The sequence below is a fragment of the Phyllobates terribilis genome, unplaced genomic scaffold (genome assembly GCF_046119375.1).
Source record: "Phyllobates terribilis strain yellow unplaced genomic scaffold, ASM4611937v1 Scaffold_13__5_contigs__length_258822181, whole genome shotgun sequence".
In the NCBI taxonomy this organism is placed as follows: Eukaryota; Metazoa; Chordata; class Amphibia; order Anura; family Dendrobatidae; genus Phyllobates; species Phyllobates terribilis.
In genome coordinates, this window is record NW_027362773.1 from 160,951,609 (window position 1) to 160,975,789 (window position 24,181).

Here is a 24,181-nt window from a genome sequence, read left to right on the forward strand (position 1 = left end):
CATACACTGACAGTAATATCTCACCAGCAGGGGGAGCTCACTACACACTGTACATACACTGACAGTAATATCTCACCAGCAGGGGGAGCTCACTACACACTGTACATACACTGACAGTAATATCTTCTCACCAGCAGGGGGCACTCACTGCTCATATACTGACAGTAATATCATCTCACCAGCAGGGGGAGCTCACTGCATACTGTACATACACTGACAGTAATACCATCTCACCAGCAGGGGGAGCTCACTGCACACTGTACATACACTGACAGTAATATCATCTCACCAGCAGGGGGAGCTCACTATACACTGTACATACACTGACAGTAATATCATCTCACCAGCAGGGGGAGCTCACTACACACTGTACATACACTGACAGTAATATCATCTCACCAGCAGGGGGCACTCACTGCTCATATACTGACAGTAATATCATCTCACCAGCAGGGGGAGCTCACTACACACTGTACATACACTGACCGTAATATCATCTCACCAGCAGGGGGAGGTCACTACACACTGTACATACACTGACAGTAATATCATCTCACCAGCAGGGGGCACTCACTGCTCATATACTGACAGTAATATCATCTCACCAGCAGGGGGAGCTCTCTACATACTCTGACAGTAATATAATCTCACCAGCAGGAGGAGCTCACTACACACGGTACATATACTGACAGTAATATCATCTCACCAGCAGGGGGAGCTCACTACACACTGTACATACAATGACAGTAATATCATCTCACCAGCAGGGGGAGCTTACTATACACTGTACATACACTGACAGTAATACCATCTCACCAGCAGGGGGAGCTCACTACACACTGTACATACACTGACAGTAATATCATCTCACCAGCAGGGGGAGCTCACTACACACTGTACATACACTGACAGTAATATCATCTCACCAGCAGGGGGAGCTCACTACACACTGTACTAACACTGACAGTAATATCATCTCACCAGCAGGGGGAGCTCACTGCACACTGTACATACACTGACAGTAATATCATCTCACCAGCAGGGGGAGCTCACTGCACACTGTACATACATTGATAGTAATATCTCACCAGCAGGGGGAGCTCACTGCACACTGTACATACACTGACAGTAATATCATCTCACCAGCAGAGGGAGCTCACTACACACTGTACATACACTGACAGTAATATCATCTCACCAGCAGGGGGAGCTCACTGCACACTGTACATACACTGACAGTAATATCATCTCACCAGCAGGGGGAGCTCACTACACACTGTACATACACTGACAGTAATACCATCTCATCAGCAGGGGGAGCTCACTACACACTGTACATACACTGACAGTAATATCACCTCACCAGCAGGGGGAGCTCACTGCACACGTACATACACTGACAGTAATATCATCTCACCAGCAGGGGGAGCTCTCTACACACTGTACATACACTGACAGTAATATCATCTCACCAGCAGGGGAGCTCACTGCTTACTGTACATACACTGACAGTAATACCATCTCACCAGCAGGGGGAGCTCACTATACACTGTACATACACTGACAGTAATATCATCTCACCAGCAGGGGAAGCTCACTACACACTGTACATACACTGACAGTAATACCATCTCATCAGAAGGGGGAGCTCACTACATACTGTACATACACTGACAGTAATATCATCTCACCAGCAGGGGGAGCTCACTACACACTGTACATACACTGACAGTAATATCATCTCACCAGCAGGGGGAGCTCACTGCACACGTACATACACTGACAGTAATATCATCTCACCAGCAGGGGGAGCTCTCTACACACTGTACATACACTGACAGTAATATCATCTCACCAGCAGGGGGAGCTCACTGCACACTGTACATACACTGACAGTAATATCATCTCACCAGCAGGGGGAGCTCACTGCACACTGTACATACACTGACAGTAATATCATCTCACCAGCAGGGGGAGCTCTCTACACACTGTACATACACTGACAGTAATATCATCTCACCAGCAGGGGGAGCTCACTATACACTGTACATACACTGACAGTAATATCATTTCACCAGCAGGGGGAGCTCTCTACACACTGTACATATACTGACAGTAATATCACCTCACCAGCAGGGGGAGCTCACTACACACTGTACATACACTGACAGTAATATCTCACCAGCAGGGGGAGCTCTCTACTCACTGTACATACACTGACAGTAATATCATCTCACCAGCAGGGGGAGCTCACTGCACACTGTACATACACTGACAGTAATATCATCTCACCAGCAGGGGGAGCTCACTGCACACGTACATACACTGACAGTAATATTATCTCACCAGCAGGGGAGCTCACTACATACTGTACATACACTGACAGTAATATCTCACCAGCAGGGGGAGCTCACTGCACACTGTACATACACTGACAGTAATATCATCTCACCAGCAGGGGGAGCTCACTACACACTGTACATACACTGACAGTAATACCATCTCACCAGCAGGGGGAGCTCACTACACACTGTACATACACTGACAGTAATACCATCTCACCAGCAGGGGGAGCTCACTACACACTGTACATACACTGACAGTAATATCATCTCACCAGCAGGGGGAGCTCACTACACACTGTACATACACTGACAGTAATACCATCTCACCAGCAGGGGGAGTTCACTACACACTGTACATACACTGACAGTAATATCATCTCACCAGCAGGGGGAGCTCACTGCACACGTACATACACTGACAGTAATATCATCTCACCAGCAGGGGGAGCTCTCTACACACTGTACATACACTGACAGTAATATCTCACCAGCAGGGGGAGCTCACTATACACTGTACATACACTGACAGTAATACCATCTCACCAGCAGGGGGAGCTCACTGCACACTGTACATACACTGACAGTAATATCATCTCACCAGCAGGGGGAGCTCACTGCATACTGTACATACACTGACAGTAATACCATCTCACCAGCAGGGGGAGCTCATTACACACTGTACATACACTGACAGTAATATCATCTCACCAGCAGGGGGAGCTCACTACACACTGTACATACACTGACAGTAATATCATCTCACCAGCAGGGGGCACTCACTGCTCATATACTGACAGTAATATCATCTCACCAGCAGGGGGAGCTCACTGCATACTGTACATACACTGACAGTAATACCATCTCACCAGCAGGGGGAGCTCACTGCACACTGTACATACACTGACAGTAATATCTCACCAGCAGGGGGAGCTCACTATACACTGTACATACACTGACAGTAATATCATCTCACCAGCAGGGGGCACTCACTGCTCATATACTGACAGTAATAGCATCTCACCAGCAGGGGGAGCTCACTACACACTGTACATACACTGACCGTAATATCATCTCACCAGCAGGGGGAGCTCACTACACACTGTACATACACTGACAGTAATATCATCTCACCAGCAGGGGGCACTCACTGCTCATATACTGACAGTAATATCATCTCACCAGCAGGGGGAGCTCTCTACATACTCTGACAGTAATATAATCTCACCAGAAGGGGGAGCTCACTACACACGGTACATATACTGACAGTAATATCATCTCACCAGCAGGGGGAGCTCACTACACACTGTACATACAATGACAGTAATATCATCTCACCAGCAGGGGGAGCTTACTATACACTGTACATACACTGACAGTAATACCATCTCACTAGCAGGGGGAGCTCACTACACACTGTACATACACTGACAGTAATATCATCTCACCAGCAGGGGGAGCTCACTACACACTGTACATACACTGACAGTAATATCATCTCACCAGCAGGGGGAGCTCACTACACACTGTACAAACACTGACAGTAATATCATCTCACCAGCAGGGGGAGCTCACTGCACACTATACATACACTGACAGTAATATCATCTCACCAGCAGGGGGAGCTCACTGCACACTGTACATACATTGACAGTAATATCTCACCAGCAGGGGGAGCTCACTGCACACTGTACATACACTGACAGTAATATCATCTCACCAGCAGGGGGAGCTCACTACACACTGTACATACACTGACAGTAATATCATCTCACCAGCAGGGGGAGCTCACTGCACACTGTACATACACTGACAGTAATATCATCTCACCAGCAGGGGGAGCTCACTGCACACGTACATACACTGACAGTAATATCTCACCAGCAGGGGGAGCTCACTACACACTGTACATACACTGACAGTAATATCATCTCACCAGCAGGGGGAGCTCACTACACACTGTACATACACTGACAGTAATACCATCTCATCAGCAGGGGGAGCTCACTACACACTGTACATACACTGACAGTAATATCATCTCACCAGCAGGGGGAGCTCACTGCACACGTACATACACTGAGAGTAATATCATCTCACCAGCAGGGGGAGCTCTCTACACACTGTACATACACTGACAGTAATATCTCACCAGCAGGGGGAGCTCACTATACACTGTACATACACTGACAGTAATACCATCTCACCAGCAGGGGGAGCTCACTGCACACTGTACATACACTGACAGTAATATCATCTCACCAGCAGGGGGAGCTCACTGCATACTGTACATACACTGACAGTAATACCATCTCACCAGCAGGGGGAGCTCATTACACACTGTACATACACTGACAGTAATATCATCTCACCAGCAGGGGGAGCTCACTACACACTGTACATACACTGACAGTAATATCATCTCACCAGCAGGGGGCACTCACTGCTCATATACTGACAGTAATATCATCTCACCAGCAGGGGGAGCTCACTGCATACTGTACATACACTGACAGTAATACCATCTCACCAGCAGGGGGAGCTCACTGCACACTGTACATACACTGACAGTAATATCTCACCAGCAGGGGGAGCTCACTATACACTGTACATACACTGACAGTAATATCATCTCACCAGCAGGGGGAGCTCTCTACATACTCTGACAGTAATATAATCTCACCAGAAGGGGGAGCTCACTACAGACGGTACATATACTGACAGTAATATCATCTCACCAGCAGGGGGAGCTCACTACACACTGTACATACAATGACAGTAATATCATCTCACCAGCAGGGGGAGCTTACTATACACTGTACATACACTGACAGTAATACCATCTCACCAGCAGGGGGAGCTCACTACACACTGTACATACACTGACAGTAATATCATCTCACCAGCAGGGGGAGCTCACTACACACTGTACATACACTGACAGTAATATCATCTCACCAGCAGGGGGAGCTCACTACACACTGTACAAACACTGACAGTAATATCATCTCACCAGCAGGGGGAGCTCACTGCACACTATACATACACTGACAGTAATATCATCTCACCAGCAGGGGGAGCTCACTGCACACTGTACATACATTGACAGTAATATCTCACCAGCAGGGGGAGCTCACTGCACACTGTACATACACTGACAGTAATATCATCTCACCAGCAGGGGGAGCTCACTACACACTGTACATACACTGACAGTAATATCATCTCACCAGCAGGGGGAGCTCACTGCACACTGTACATACACTGACAGTAATATCATCTCACCAGCAGGGGGAGCTCACTGCACACGTACATACACTGACAGTAATATCTCACCAGCAGGGGGAGCTCACTACACACTGTACATACACTGGCAGTAATATCATCTCACCAGCAGGGGAAGCTCACTACACACTGTACATACACTGACAGTAATATCATCTCATCAGCAGGGGGAGCTCACTACACACTGTACATACACTGACAGTAATATCATCTCACCAGCAGGGGGAGCTCACTGCACACGTACATACACTGACAGTAATATCATCTCATCAGCAGGGGGAGCTCTCTACACACTGTACATACACTGACAGTAATATCATCTCACCAGCAGGGGGAGCTCACTATACACTGTACATACACTGACAGTAATATCATCTCACCAGCAGGGGGAGCTCACTGCACATTGTACATACACTGACAGTAATACCATCTCACCAGCAGGGGGAGCTCACTGTACATACACTGACCGTAATATCTCACCAGCAGGGGGGGCTCACTATACACTGTACATACACTGACAGTAATATCATCTCACCAGCAGGGGGCACTCACTGCTCATATACTGACAGTAATATCATCTCACCAGCAGGGGGAGCTCACTGCACACTGTACATACACTGACAGTAATATCATCTCACCAGCAGGGGGAGCTCACTGCACACTGTACATACACTGACAGTAATATCAACTCACCAGCAGGGGGAGCTCACTGCACACTGTATATACACTGACAGTAATATCATCTCACCAGCAGGGGGAGCTCACTATACACTGTACATACACTGACAGTAATACCATCTCACCAGCAGGGGGAGTTCACTACACACTGTACATACACTGACAGTAATATCATCTCACCAGCAGGGGGAGCTCACTACACACTGTACATACACTGACAGTAATATCATCTCACCAGCAGGGGGCACTCACTGCTCATATACTGACAGTAATATCATCTCACCAGCAGGGGGAGCTCTCTACATACTCTGACAGTAATATCATCTCACCAGCAGGGGGAGCTCACTACACACTGTACATACAATGACAGTAATATCATCTCACCAGCAGGGGGAGCTTACTATACACTGTACACACACTGACAGTAATACCATCTCACCAGCAGGGGGAGCTCACTACACACTGTACATACACTGACAGTAATATCATCTCACCAGCAGGGGGAGCTCACTACACACTGTACATACACTGACAGTAATATCATCTCACCAGCAGGGGGAGCTCACTACACACTGTACAAACACTGACAGTAATATCATCTCACCAGCAGGGGGAGCTCACTGCACACTGTACATACACTGACAGTAATATCATCTCACCAGCAGGGGGAGCTCACTGCACACTGTACATACACTGACAGTAATATCATCTCACCAGCAGGGGGAGCTCACTGCACACTGTACATACATTGACAGTAATATCTCACCAGCAGGGGGAGCTCACTGCACACTGTACATACACTGACAGTAATATCATCTCACCAGCAGGGGGAGCTCACTACACACTGTACATACACTGACAGTAATATCATCTCACCAGCAGGGGGAGCTCACTGCACACTGTACATACACTGACAGTAATATCATCTCACCAGCAGGGGGAGCTCACTGCACACGTACATACACTGACAGTAATACCATCTCACCAGCAGGGGGAGCTCACTACACACTGTACATACACTGACAGTAATACCATCTCATCAGCAGGGGGAGCTCACTACACACTGTACATACACTGACAGTAATATCATCTCACCAGCAGGGGGAGCTCACTACACACTGTACATACACTGACAGTAATATCATCTCACCAGCAGGGGGAGCTCACTGCACACGTACATACACTGACAGTAATATCATCTCACCAGCAGGGGGAGCTCTCTACACACTGTACATACACTGACAGTAATATCATCTCACCAGCAGGGGGAGCTCACTATACACTGTACATACACTGACAGTAATATCATCTCACCAGCAGGGGGAGCTCACTACACACTGTACATACACTGACAGTAATATCATCTCACAAGCAGGGGGAGCTCACTACACACTGTACATACACTGACAGTAATACCATCTCACCAGCAGGGGGAGCTCACTGCACACTGTACATACACTGACAGTAATATCTCACCAGCAGGGGGGGCTCACTATACACTACATACACTGACAGTAATATCATCTCACCAGCAGGGGGCACTCACTGCTCATATACTGACAGTAATATCATCTCACCAGCAGGGGGAGCTCACTGCACACTGTACATACACTGACAGTAATATCATCTCACCAGCAGGGGGAGCTCACTGCACACTGTACATACACTGACAGTAATATCATCTCACCAGCAGGGGGAGCTCACTATACACTGTACATATACTGACAGTAATATCATCTCACCAGCAGGGGGAGCTCACTACACACTGTACATACACTGACAGTAATATCATCTCACCAGCAGGGGGAGCTCACTACACACTGTACATACACTGACAGTAATATCATCTCACCAGCAGGGGGAGCTCACTACACACTGTACATACACTGACAGTAATATCATCTCACCAGCAGGGGGCACTCACTGCTCATATACTGACAGTAATATCATCTCACCAGCAGGGGGAGCTCACTGCACACTGTACATACACTGACAGTAATATCATCTCACCAGCAGGGGGAGCTCACTACACACTGTACATACACTGACCGTAATATCATCTCACCAGCAGGGGGAGCTCACTACACACTGTACATACACTGACAGTAATATCATCTCACCAGCAGGGGGCACTCACTGCTCATATACTGACAGTAATATCATCTCACCAGCAGGGGGAGCTCTCTACATACTCTGACAGTAATATAATCTCACCAACAGGGGGAGCTCACTACACACGGTACATATACTGACAGTAATATCATCTCACCAGCAGGGGGAGCTCACTACACACTGTACATACACTGACAGTAATATCATCTCACCAGCAGGGGGAGCTTACTGCACACTGTACATACACTGACAGTAATATCTCACCAGCAGGGGGAGCTCACTGCACACGTACATACACTGACAGTAATACCATCTCACCAGCAGGGGGAGCTCACTACACACTGTACATACACTGACAGTAATATCATCTCACCAGCAGGGGGAGCTCACTACACACTGTACATACACTGACAGTAATACCATCTCATCAGCAGGGGGAGCTCACTACACACTGTACATACACTGACAGTAATATCATCTCACCAGCAGGGGGAGCTCACTGCACACGTACATACACTGACAGTAATATCATCTCACCAGCAGGGGGAGCTCTCTACACACTGTACATACACTGACAGTAATATCATCTCACCAGCAGGGGGAGCTCACTACACACTGTACATACACTGACAGTAATATCATCTCACCAGCAGGGGGAGCTCACTGCACATTGTACATACACTGACAGTAATATCTCACCAGCAGGGGGAGCTCACTATACACTGTACATACACTGACAGTAATATCATCTCACCAGCAGGGGGAGCTCACTGCACATTGTACATACACTGACAGTAATACCATCTCACCAGCAGGGGGAGCTCACTGCACACTGTACATACACTGACAGTAATATCAACTCACCAGCAGGGGGAGCTCACTACACACTGTACATACACTGACAGTAATATCATCTCACCAGCAGGGGGCACTCACTGCTCATATACTGACAGTAATATCATCTCACCAGCAGGGGGAGCTCACTGCACACTGTACATACACTGACAGTAATACCATCTCACCAGCAGGGGGCACTCACTGCTCATATACTGACAGTAATATCATCTCACCAGCAGGGGGAGCTCACTGCACACTGTACATACACTGACAGTAATATCAACTCACCAGCAGGGGGAGCTCACTACACACTGTACATACACTGACAGTAATATCATCTCACCAGCAGGGGGCACTCACTGCTCATATACTGACAGTAATATCATCTCACCAGCAGGGGGAGCTCACTGCACACTGTACATACACTGACAGTAATATCATCTCACCAGCAGGGGGAGCTCACTATACACTGTACATACACTGACAGTAATATCATCTCACCAGCAGGGGGAGCTCACTATACACTGTACATACACTGACAGTAATACCATCTCACCAGCAGGGGGAGCTCACTACACACTGTACATACACTGACAGTAATATCATCTCACCAGCAGGGGGAGCTCACTACACACTGTACATACACTGACAGTAATATCATCTCACCAGCAGGGGGCACTCACTGCTCATATACTGACAGTAATATCATCTCACCAGCAGGGGGAGCTCACTGCACACTGTACATACACTGACAGTAATATCATCTCACCAGCAGGGGGAGCTCACTACACACTGTACATACACTGACCGTAATATCATCTCACCAGCAGGGGGAGCTCACTACACACTGTACATACACTGACAGTAATATCATCTCACCAGCAGGGGGAGCTCTCTACATACTCTGACAGTAATATAATCTCACCAGCAGGGGGAGCTCACTACACACGGTACATATACTGACAGTAATATCATCTCACCAGCAGGGGGAGCTCACTACACACTGTACATACACTGACAGTAATATCATCTCACCAGCAGGGGGAGCTTACTGCACACTGTACATACACTGACAGTAATATCATCTCACCAGCAGGGGGAGCTCACTGCACACGTACATACACTGACAGTAATACCATCTCACCAGCAGGGGGAGCTCACTACACACTGTACATACACTGACAGTAATATCATCTCACCAGCAGGGGGAGCTCACTACACACTGTACATACACTGACAGTAATACCATCTCATCAGCAGGGGGAGCTCACTACACACTGTACATACACTGACAGTAATATCATCTCACCAGCAGGGGGAGCTAACTACACACTGTACATACACTGACAGTAATACCATCTCATCAGCAGGGGGAGCTCACTACACACTGTACATACACTGACAGTAATATCATCTCACCAGCAGGGGGAGCTCACTGCACACGTACATACACTGACAGTAATATCATCTCACCAGCAGGGGGAGCTCTCTACACACTGTACATACACTGACAGTAATATCATCTCACCAGCAGGGGGAGCTCACTACACACTGTACATACACTGACAGTAATATCATCTCACCAGCAGGGGGAGCTCACTGCACATTGTACATACACTGACAGTAATACCATCTCACCAGCAGGGGGAGCTCACTGCACACTGTACATACACTGACAGTAATATCAACTCACCAGCAGAGGGAGCTCACTACACACTGTACATACACTGACAGTAATACCATCTCACCAGCAGGGGGCACTCACTGCTCATATACTGACAGTAATATCATCTCACCAGCAGGGGGAGCTCACTGCACACTGTACATACACTGACAGTAATATCAACTCACCAGCAGGGGGAGCTCACTACACACTGTACATACACTGACAGTAATATCATCTCACCAGCAGGGGGCACTCACTGCTCATATACTGACAGTAATATCATCTCACCAGCAGGGGGAGCTCACTGCACACTGTACATACACTGACAGTAATATCATCTCACCAGCAGGGGGAGCTCACTATACACTGTACATACACTGACAGTAATATCATCTCACCAGCAGGGGGAGCTCACTATACACTGTACATACACTGACAGTAATATCATCTCACCAGCAGGGGGAGCTCACTATACACTGTACATACACTGACAGTAATACCATCTCACCAGTAGGGGGAGCTCACTACACACTGTACATACACTGACAGTAATATCATCTCACCAGCAGGGGGAGCTCACTACACACTGTACATACACTGACAGTAATATCATCTCACCAGCAGGGGGCACTCACTGCTCATATACTGATAGTAATATAATCTCACCAGCAGGGGGAGCTCACTGCACACTGTACATATACTGACAGTAATATCATCTCACCAGCAGGGGGAGCTCACTACACACTGTACATACACTGACAGTAATATCATCTCACCAGCAGGGGGAGCTCACTACACACTGTACAAACACTGACAGTAATATCATCTCACCAGCAGGGGGAGCTCACTGCACACTGTACATACACTGACAGTAATATCATCTCACCAGCAGGGGGAGCTCACTGCACACTGTACATACATTGACAGTAATATCTCACCAGCAGGGGGAGCTCACTGCACACTGTACATACACTGACAGTAATATCATCTCACCAGCAGGGGGAGCTCACTACACACTGTACATACACTGACAGTAATATCATCTCACCAGCAGGGGGAGCTAACTACACACTGTACATACACTGACAGTAATATCATCTCACCAGCAGGGGGAGCTCACTGCACACTGTACATACATTGACAGTAATATCTCACCAGCAGGGGGAGCTCACTGCACACTGTACATACACTGACAGTAATATCATCTCACCAGCAGGGGGAGCTCACTACACACTGTACATACACTGACAGGAATATCATCTCACCAGCAGGGGGAGCTCACTGCACACTGTACATACACTGACAGTAATATCATCTCACCAGCAGGGGGAGCTCACTGCACACGTACATACACTGACAGTAATACCATCTCACCAGCAGGGGGAGCTCACTACACACTGTACATACACTGACAGTAATATCATCTCACCAGCAGGGGGCACTCACTGCTCATATACTGACAGTAATATCATCTCACCAGCAGGGGGAGCTCACTGCACACTGTACATACACTGACAGTAATATCATCTCACCAGCAGGGGGAGCTCACTGCACACTGTACATACACTGACAGTAATATCAACTCACCAGCAGGGGGAGCTCACTGCACACTGTATATACACTGACAGTAATATCATCTCACCAGCAGGGGGAGCTCACTATACACTGTACATACACTGACAGTAATACCATCTCACCAGCAGGGGGAGTTCACTACACACTGTACATACACTGACAGTAATATCATCTCACCAGCAGGGGGAGCTCACTACACACTGTACATACACTGACAGTAATATCATCTCACCAGCAGGGGGCACTCACTGCTCATATACTGACAGTAATATCATCTCACCAGCAGGGGGAGCTCTCTACATACTCTGACAGTAATATAATCTCACCAGCAGGGGGAGCTCACTACAAACGGTACATATACTGACAGTAATATCATCTCACCAGCAGGGGGAGCTCACTACACACTGTACATACAATGACAGTAATATCATCTCACCAGCAGGGGGAGCTTACTATACACTGTACACACACTGACAGTAATACCATCTCACCAGCAGGGGGAGCTCACTACACACTGTACATACACTGACAGTAATATCATCTCACCAGCAGGGGGAGCTCACTACACACTGTACATACACTGACAGTAATATCATCTCACCAGCAGGGGGAGCTCACTACACACTGTACAAACACTGACAGTAATATCATCTCACCAGCAGGGGGAGCTCACTGCACACTGTACATACACTGACAGTAATATCATCTCACCAGCAGGGGGAGCTCACTGCACACTGTACATACATTGACAGTAATATCTCACCAGCAGGGGGAGCTCACTGCACACTGTACATACACTGACAGTAATATCATCTCACCAGCAGGGGGAGCTCACTACACACTGTACATACACTGACAGTAATATCATCTCACCAGCAGGGGGAGCTCACTGCACACTGTACATACACTGACAGTAATATCATCTCACCAGCAGGGGGAGCTCACTGCACACGTACATACACTGACAGTAATACCATCTCACCAGCAGGGGGAGCTCACTACACACTGTACATACACTGACAGTAATACCATCTCATCAGCAGGGGGAGCTCACTACACACTGTACATACACTGACAGTAATATCATCTCACCAGCAGGGGGAGCTCACTGCACATTGTACATACACTGACAGTAATATCTCACCAGCAGGGGGAGCTCACTATACACTGTACATACACTGACAGTAATATCATCTCACCAGCAGGGGGAGCTCACTGCACATTGTACATACACTGACAGTAATACCATCTCACCAGCAGGGGGAGCTCACTGCACACTGTACATACACTGACAGTAATATCATCTCACCAGCAGGGGGAGCTCACTACACACTGTACATACACTGACAGTAATATCATCTCACAAGCAGGGGGAGCTCACTACACACTGTACATACACTGACAGTAATACCATCTCACCAGCAGGGGGAGCTCACTGCACACTGTACATACACTGACAGTAATATCTCACCAGCAGGGGGGGCTCACTATACACTACATACACTGACAGTAATATCATCTCACCAGCAGGGGGCACTCACTGCTCATATACTGACAGTAATATCATCTCACCAGCAGGGGGAGCTCACTGCACACTGTACATACACTGACAGTAATATCATCTCACCAGCAGGGGGAGCTCACTGCACACTGTACATACACTGACAGTAATATCATCTCACCAGCAGGGGGAGCTCACTATACACTGTACATATACTGACAGTAATATCATCTCACCAGCAGGGGGAGCTCACTACACACTGTACATACACTGACAGTAATATCATCTCACCAGCAGGGGGAGCTCACTACACACTGTACATACACTGACAGTAATATCATCTCACCAGCAGGGGGAGCTCACTACACACTGTACATACACTGACAGTAATATCATCTCACCAGCAGGGGGCACTCACTGCTCATATACTGACAGTAATATCATCTCACCAGCAGGGGGAGCTCACTGCACACTGTACATACACTGACAGTAATATCATCTCACCATCAGGGGGAGCTCACTACACACTGTACATACACTGACCGTAATATCATCTCACCAGCAGGGGGAGCTCACTACACACTGTACATACACTGACAGTAATATCATCTCACCAGCAGGGGGCACTCACTGCTCATATACTGACAGTAATATCATCTCACCAGCAGGGGGAGCTCTCTACATACTCTGACAGTAATATAATCTCACCAACAGGGGGAGCTCACTACACACGGTACATATACTGACAGTAATATCATCTCACCAGCAGGGGGAGCTCACTACATACTGTACATACACTGACAGTAATATCATCTCACCAGCAGGGGGAGCTTACTGCACACTGTACATACACTGACAGTAATATCTCAACAGCAGGGGGAGCTCACTGCACACGTACATACACTGACAGTAATACCATCTCACCAGCAGGGGGAGCTCACTACACACTGTACATACACTGACAGTAATATCATCTCACCAGCAGGGGGAGCTCACTACACACTGTACATACACTGACAGTAATACCATCTCATCAGCAGGGGGAGCTCACTACACACTGTACATACACTGACAGTAATATCATCTCACCAGCAGGGGGAGCTCACTGCACACGTACATACACTGACAGTAATATCATCTCACCAGCAGGGGGAGCTCTCTACACACTGTACATACACTGACAGTAATATCATCTCACCAGCAGGGGGAGCTCACTACACACTGTACATACACTGACAGTAATATCATCTCACCAGCAGGGGGAGCTCACTGCACATTGTACATACACTGACAGTAATATCTCACCAGCAGGGGGAGCTCACTATACACTGTACATACACTGACAGTAATATCATCTCACCAGCAGGGGGAGCTCACTGCACATTGTACATACACTGACAGTAATACCATCTCACCAGCAGGGGGAGCTCACTGCACACTGTACATACACTGACAGTAATATCAACTCACCAGCAGGGGGAGCTCACTACACACTGTACATACACTGACAGTAATATCATCTCACCAGCAGGGGGCACTCACTGCTCATATACTGACAGTAATATCATCTCACCAGCAGGGGGAGCTCACTGCACACTGTACATACACTGACAGTAATACCATCTCACCAGCAGGGGGCACTCACTGCTCATATACTGACAGTAATATCATCTCACCAGCAGGGGGAGCTCACTGCACACTGTACATACACTGACAGTAATATCAAATCACCAGCAGGGGGAGCTCACTACACACTGTACATACACTGACAGTAATATCATCTCACCAGCAGGGGGCACTCACTGCTCATATACTGACAGTAATATCATCTCACCAGCAGGGGGAGCTCACTGCACACTGTACATACACTGACAGTAATATCATCTCACCAGCAGGGGGAGCTCACTATACACTGTACATACACTGACAGTAATATCATCTCACCAGCAGGGGGAGCTCACTATACACTGTACATACACTGACAGTAATACCATCTCACCAGCAGGGGGAGCTCACTACACACTGTACATACACTGACAGTAATATCATCTCACCAGCAGGGGGAGCTCACTACACACTGTACATACACTGACAGTAATATCATCTCACCAGCAGGGGGCACTCACTGCTCATATACTGACAGTAATATCATCTCACCAGCAGGGGGAGCTCACTGCACACTGTACATACACTGACAGTAATATCATCTCACCAGCAGGGGGAGCTCACTACACACTGTACATACACTGACCGTAATATCATCTCACCAGCAGGGGGAGCTCACTACACACTGTACATACACTGACAGTAATATCATCTCACCAGCAGGGGGAGCTCTCTACATACTCTGACAGTAATATAATCTCACCAGCAGGGGGAGCTCACTACACACGGTACATATACTGACAGTAATATCATCTCACCAGCAGGGGGAGCTCACTACACACTGTACATACACTGACAGTAATATCATCTCACCAGCAGGGGGAGCTTACTGCACACTGTACATACACTGACAGTAATATCATCTCACCAGCAGGGGGAGCTCACTGCACACGTACATACACTGACAGTAATACCATCTCATCAGCAGGGGGAGCTCACTACACACTGTACATACACTGACAGTAATATCATCTCACCAGCAGGGGGAGCTAACTACACACTGTACATACACTGACAGTAATATCATCTCACCAGCAGGGGGAGCTCACTACACACTGTACATACACTGACAGTAATATCATCTCACCAGCAGGGGGAGCTCACTGCACACTGTACATACACTGACAGTAATATCATCTCACCAGCAGGGGGAGCTCACTGCACACGTACATACACTGACAGTAATACCATCTCACCAGCAGGGGGAGCTCACTACACACTGTACATACACTGACAGTAATACCATCTCATCAGCAGGGGGAGCTCACTACACACTGTACATACACTGACAGTAATACCATCTCACCAGCAGGGGGAGCTCACTACACACTGTACATACACTGACAGTAATATCATCTCACCAGCAGGGGGAGCTCACTGCACACGTACATACACTGACAGTAATATCATCTCACCAGCAGGGGGAGCTCTCTACACACTGTACATACACTGACAGTAATATCATCTCACCAGCAGGGGGAGCTCACTATACACTGTACATACACTGACAGTAATATCATCTCACCAGCAGGGGGAGCTCACTACACACTGTACATACACTGACAGTAATATCATCTCACCAGCAGGGGGAGCTCACTGCACACGTACATACACTGACAGTAATATCATCTCACCAGCAGGGGGAGCTCTCTACACACTGTACATACACTGACAGTAATATCATCTCACAAGCAGGGGGAGCTCACTACACACTGTACATACACTGACAGTAATACCATCTCACCAGCAGGGGGAGCTCACTGCACACTGTACATACACTGACAGTAATATCTCACCAGCAGGGGGGGCTCACTATACACTACATACACTGACAGTAATATCATCTCACCAGCAGGGGGCACTCACTGCTCATATACTGACAGTAATATCATCTCACCAGCAGGGGGAGCTCACTGCACACTGTACATACACTGACAGTAATATCATCTCACCAGCAGGGGGAGCTCACTGCACACTGTACATACACTGACAGTAATATCATCTCACCAGCAGGGGGAGCTCACTATACACTGTACATATACTGACAGTAATATCATCTCACCAGCAGGGGGAGCTCACTACACACTGTACATACACTGACAGTAATATCATCTCACCAGCAGGGGGAGCTCACTACACACTGTACATACACTGACAGTAATATCATCTCACCAGCAGGGGGAGCTCACTACACACTGTACATACACTGACAGTAATATCATCTCACCAGCAGGGGGCACTCACTGCTCATATACTGACAGTAATATCATCTCACCAGCAGGGGGAGCTCACTGCACACTGTACATACACTGACAGTAATATCATCTCACCAGCAGGGGGAGCTCACTACACACTGTACATACACTGACCGTAATATCATCTCACCAGCAGGGGGAGCTCACTACACACTGTACATACACTGACAGTAATATCATCTCACCAGCAGGGGGCACTCACTGCTCATATACTGACAGTAATATCATCTCACCAGCAGGGGGAGCTCTCTACATACTCTGACAGTAATATAATCTCACCAACAGGGGGAGCTCACTACACACGGTACATATACTGACAGTAATATCATCTCACCAGCAGGGGGAGCTCACTACACACTGTACATACACTGACAGTAATATCATCTCACCAGCAGGGGGAGCTTACTGCACACTGTACATACACTGACAGTAATATCTCACCAGCAGGGGGAGCTCACTGCACACGTACATACACTGACAGTAATACCATCTCACCAGCAGGGGGAGCTCACTACACACTGTACATACACTGACAGTAATATCATCTCACCAGCAGGGGGAGCTCACTACACACTGTACATACACTGACAGTAATACCATCTCATCAGCAGGGGGAGCTCACTACACACTGTACATACACTGACAGTAATATCATCTCACCAGCAGGGGGAGCTCACTGCACACGTACATACACTGACAGTAATATCATCTCACCAGCAGGGGGAGCTCACTGCACATTGTACATACACTGACAGTAATATCTCACCAGCAGGGGGAGCTCACTATACACTGTACATACACTGACAGTAATATCATCTCACCAGCAGGGGGAGCTCACTGCACACGTACATACACTGACAGTAATATCATCTCACCAGCAGGGGGAGCTCACTGCACATTGTACATACACTGACAGTAATATCTCACCAGCAGGGGGAGCTCACTATACACTGTACATACACTGACAGTAATATCATCTCACCAGCAGGGGGAGCTCACTGCACATTGTACATACACTGACAGTAATACCATCTCACCAGCAGGGGGAGCTCACTGCACACTGTACATACACTGACAGTAATATCAACTCACCAGCAGGGGGAGCTCACTACACACTGTACATACACTGACAGTAATACCATCTCACCAGCAGGGGGCACTCACTGCTCATATACTGACAGTAATATCATCTCACCAGCAGGGGGAGCTCACTGCACACTGTACATACACTGACAGTAATATCAACTCACCAGCAGGGGGAGCTCACTACACACTGTACATACACTGACAGTAATATCATCTCACCAGCAGGGGGCACTCACTGCTCATATACTGACAGTAATATCATCTCACCAGCAGGGGGAGCTCACTGCACACTGTACATACACTGACAGTAATATCATCTCACCAGCAGGGGGAGCTCACTATACACTGTACATACACTGACAGTAATATCATCTCACCAGCAGGGGGAGCTCACTATACACTGTACATACACTGACAGTAATACCATCTCACCAGCAGGGGGAGCTCACTACACACTGTACATACACTGACAGTAATATCATCTCACCAGCAGGGGGAGCTCACTACACACTGTACATACACTGACAGTAATATCATCTCACCAGCAGGGGGCACTCACTGCTCATATACTGACAGTAATATCATCTCACCAGCAGGGGGAGCTCACTGCACACTGTACATACACTGACAGTAATATCATCTCACCAGCAGGGGGAGCTCACTACACACTGTACATACACTGACAGTAATATCATCTCACCAGCAGGGGGAGCTCTCTACATACTCTGACAGTAATATAATCTCACCAGCAGGGGGAGCTCACTACACACGGTACATATACTGACAGTAATATCATCTCACCAGCAGGGGGAGCTCACTACACACTGTACATACACTGACAGTAATATCATCTCACCAGCAGGGGGAGCTTACTGCACACTGTACATACACTGACAGTAATATCATCTCACCAGCAGGGGGAGCTCACTGCACACGTACATACACTGACAGTAATACCATCTCACCAGCAGGGGGAGCTCACTACACACTGTACATACACTGACAGTAATATCATCTCACCAGCAGGGGGAGCTCACTACACACTGTACATACACTGACAGTAATACCATCTCATCAGCAGGGGGAGCTCACTACACACTGTACATACACTGACAGTAATATCATCTCACCAGCAGGGGGAGCTAACTACACACTGTACATACACTGACAGTAATACCATCTCATCAGCAGGGGGAGCTCACTACACACTGTACATACACTGACAGTAATATCATCTCACCAGCAGGGGGAGCTCACTGCACACGTACATACACTGACAGTAATATCATCTCACCAGCAGGGGGAGCTCTCTACACACTGTACATACACTGACAGTAATATCATCTCACCAGCAGGGGGAGCTCACTACACACTGTACATACACTGACAGTAATATCATCTCACCAGCAGGGGGAGCTCACTGCACATTGTACATACACTGACAGTAATACCATCTCACCAGCAGGGGGAGCTCACTGCACACTGTACATACACTGACAGTAATATCAACTCACCAGCAGAGGGAGCTCACTACACACTGTACATACACTGACAGTAATACCATCTCACCAGCAGGGGGAGCTCACTGCTCATATACTGACAGTAATATCATCTCACCAGCAGGGGGAGCTCACTGCACACTGTACATACACTGACAGTAATATCAACTCACCAGCAGGGGGAGCTCACTACACACTGTACATACACTGACAGTAATATCATCTCACCAGCAGGGGGCACTCACTGCTCATATACTGACAGTAATATCATCTCACCAGCAGGGGGAGCTCACTGCACACTGTACATACACTGACAGTAATATCATCTCACCAGCAGGGGGAGCTCACTATACACTGTACATACACTGACAGTAATATCATCTCACCAGCAGGGGGAGCTCACTATACACTGTACATACACTGACAGTAATATCATCTCACCAGCAGGGGGAGCTCACTATACACTGTACATACACTGACAGTAATACCATCTCACCAGTAGGGGGAGCTCACTACACACTGTACATACACTGACAGTAATATCATCTCACCAGCAGGGGGAGCTCACTACACACTGTACATACACTGACAGTAATATCATCTCACCAGCAGGGGGCACTCACTGCTCATATACTGATAGTAATATAATCTCACCAGCAGGGGGAGCTCACTGCACACTGTACATATACTGACAGTAATATCATCTCACCAGCAGGGGGAGCTCACTACACACTGTACATACACTGACAGTAATATCATCTCACCAGCAGGGGGAGCTCACTGCACACTGTACATATACTGACAGTAATATCATCTCACCAGTAGGGGGAGCTCACTGCACACTGTACATACACTGACAGTAATATCATCTCACCAGCAGGGGGAGCTCACTACACACTGTACATACACTGACAGTAATATCATCTCACCAGCAGGGGGAGCTCGCTGCTCACTGAGCTCAATAATAGCAGTGCATGGAGCTCCCTCTGGTGGTGGCTGGAGGCATTCACAATGATTTGGTGGTGACGGCAAAGCAGAGGATTTGGAGCTCTGTATCGGAAAAGCGCCGAGCTCCGACCGCTAGAAAGATATGTTATAATATTACTCTGGGTGCAATTTAGCATTAATATTCGGGACAATGTTATGAGGTAAAGATTCATCAGGAAAGTGTCTTAAATGGAGAAATAAATAACAGGAGGAGCGGCTCCTACCTGCGTCAGCTGCCCGAACCCCTGGGGCCAGGCGCTCTCCTGATGCACATCGGTGGGATAGGCCCTCACAGGGGAGCGGTCTCCGTGCCGATACACCTGGAAGACAAAACACGGCGAGAGCCGCCATCAGCAGCGCCGCGCAGCACAGGGGTCCCGTCAGGCGTCGTCCACACCGGCAGATATGTCTGTGGATCTGCAGACTCTCCGAGGGAAATCAACGGTGAAAATCCAACAGAAATGGCAGCAAATCGGGGGTCGCTGAGCGACGGCCGAAACTGTGAATCTACATACGACTCAGAAACCGGAACAACGTGAACCAACACCTGGCTGAAGAGTCCGAGACACCGGGGGGCACAATATCCACTGCAGAAAGCTGAGCAGTCATCACTGTACAGCCACCGCCCGAGTATCACATACCCCCGCCCGCTGTATCCACGTATCCGGTCCCTCAGCTCAAACCCCTGCGTCCCCGACCTCACCGTGTCCGGCCCCTCCTCCCCGCCATCTCTGGTTCCCCCACCCCCGCTGTGTCCGGTCCCTCTGACCCCACCCCCAACGTCTCTGGTCCCTCCACCCAGTCATGTCCAGTCCCTCCGCCCCTGGTCCCTTCCCCCGCTGTGTCCACTCTCTCTGTCCCTGGTCCCTTCCCCCGCTGTGTCCGCTCTCTCTGTCCCTGGTCCCTTCCCCCGCTGTGTCTGCTCTCTCTGTCCCTGGTCCCTTCCCCCGCTGTGTCTGCTCTCTCTGTCCCTGGTCCCTTCCCCTGCTGTGTCCGCTCTCTCTGTCCCTGGTCCCATCCCCTGCTGTGTCCGCTCTCTCTGTCCCTGGTCCCATCCCCTGCTGTGTCCGCTCTATCTGTCCCTGGTCCCTTCCCCTGCTGTGTCGGCTCCCTCCGTCCCTGGTCCCTTCCCCCGCTGTGTCCGCCCCCACCGTCCCTGGTCCCTTCCCCCACTGTGTCCACTCTCTCCGTCCCTGGTCCCTTCCCCCACTCTGTCCGCTCTCTCCGCCGTCCCTGGTCCCTTCCCCCCGCTGTGTCCACTCTCTCTGTCCCTGGTCCCTTCCCCCGCTGCGTCCACTCTCTCTGTCCCTGGTCCCATCCCCTGCTGTGTCCGCTCTATCTGTCCCTGGTCCCTTCCCCTGCTGTGTCGGCTCCCTCCGTCCCTGGTCCCTTCCCCCGCTGTGTCCGCCCCCACCGTCCCTGGTCCCTTCCCCCACTGTGTCCACTCTCTCCGTCCCTGGTCCCTTCCCCCACTCTGTCCGCTCTCTCCGCCGTCCCTGGTCCCTTCCCCCCGCTGTGTCCGCTCTCTCTGTCCCTGGTCCCTTTCCCCGCTGTGTCCACTCTCTCTGTCCCTGGTCCCTTCCCTCGCTGTGTCCGCTCTCTCTGTCCCTGGTCCCATCCCCTGCTGTGTCGGCTCCCTCCGTCCCTGGTCCCTTCCCCCGCTGTGTCCGCCCCCACTGTCCCTGGTCCCTTCCCCCGCTGTGTCCGCCCCCACCGTCCCTGGTCCCTTCCCCCGCTGTGTCCGCCCCCACCGTCCCTGGTCCCTTCCCCCGCTGTGTCCGCCCCCACCGTCCCTGGTCCCTTCCCCCGCTGTGTCCGCCCCCACCGTCCCTGGTCCCTTCCCCCACTGTGTCCGCCCCCACCGTCCCTGGTCCCTTCCCCCACTCTGTCCGCTCTCTCCGCCGTCCCTGGTCCCTTCCCCCCGCTGTGTCCGCTCTCTCTGTCCCTGGTCCCTTCCCCCGCTGTGTCCACTCTCTCTGTCCCTGGTCCCTTCCCTCGCTGTGTCCGCTCTCTCTGTCCCTGGTCCCTTCCCTCGCTGTGTCCGCTCTCTCTGTCCCTGGTCCCTTCCCTCGCTGTGTCCGTTCTCTCCGTCCCTGGTCCCTTCCCCCGCCGTGTCCGCTCCCTCTGTTCTTGGTCCTTTTCCCCGCTGTGTCGGCTCCCTCCGTCCCTTCCCCAGCTGTGTCCACTCCCTCCATCTCTGGTGCCTTCCCCCGCCGTGTTCACTGTAACATCCCTGGTGGCGTGCTGGCATGGCTTACCACCTCCCACCATACAAGACCGCCATCTTACCCATCAGTCCAGGCTGCACACTTTGCTCCAGTACCTGCTGTGTGCATGTCTCTTGTCTGATTGCTAGGGCGGCGGCGTGGTTACTGCCTGTTTCTTACAGTTACTGTGTGGGCACTCCTAATGCGTCCCCAGCCTATTGTTGTGAGTCACTGGATACTTAAACCCCCTCCACCCAGTAGGAGGTGCCTGAGCAACACTTTCTTTCAGTGTGTTCTGTGCAACTTAGTTGCCAGGTCCTGTCCTGTATCTTGTCTGTTTCCTCCACCCTGGGGGCTGTATACCCAGGCCCGTTACCTGTATCTGTGACTTCTAGTCTGTTTCCGCCACCCTGGGGGCTGAGTTCCCAGGCTCGCTTCTGTATCTTGTTCCTGGTTCAGTTCCAGTCTGAACAGTGTCCTAGCCCG

The 24,181-nt window shown here is 49.3% G+C and overlaps 1 protein-coding gene across 2 annotated transcripts in view; it reads right to left on the reverse strand.

Annotated features, from left to right (window-relative positions):
* Positions 1-24,181, reverse strand: part of ACP2 (acid phosphatase 2, lysosomal) — a 99,461-nt gene that overhangs the window by 71,049 nt on the left and 4,231 nt on the right. For both annotated transcript variants that reach the window (XR_012252805.1, XM_073658933.1), the window contains exon 2: positions 21,713-21,808. Coding sequence is in view for 1 of the 2 variants with exons in the window: in XM_073658933.1 (XP_073515034.1) it covers positions 21,713-21,808 (96 nt within the window). In the remaining variant the exon portion in view is untranslated. The remainder of the gene's footprint in view (positions 1-21,712; positions 21,809-24,181) is intronic.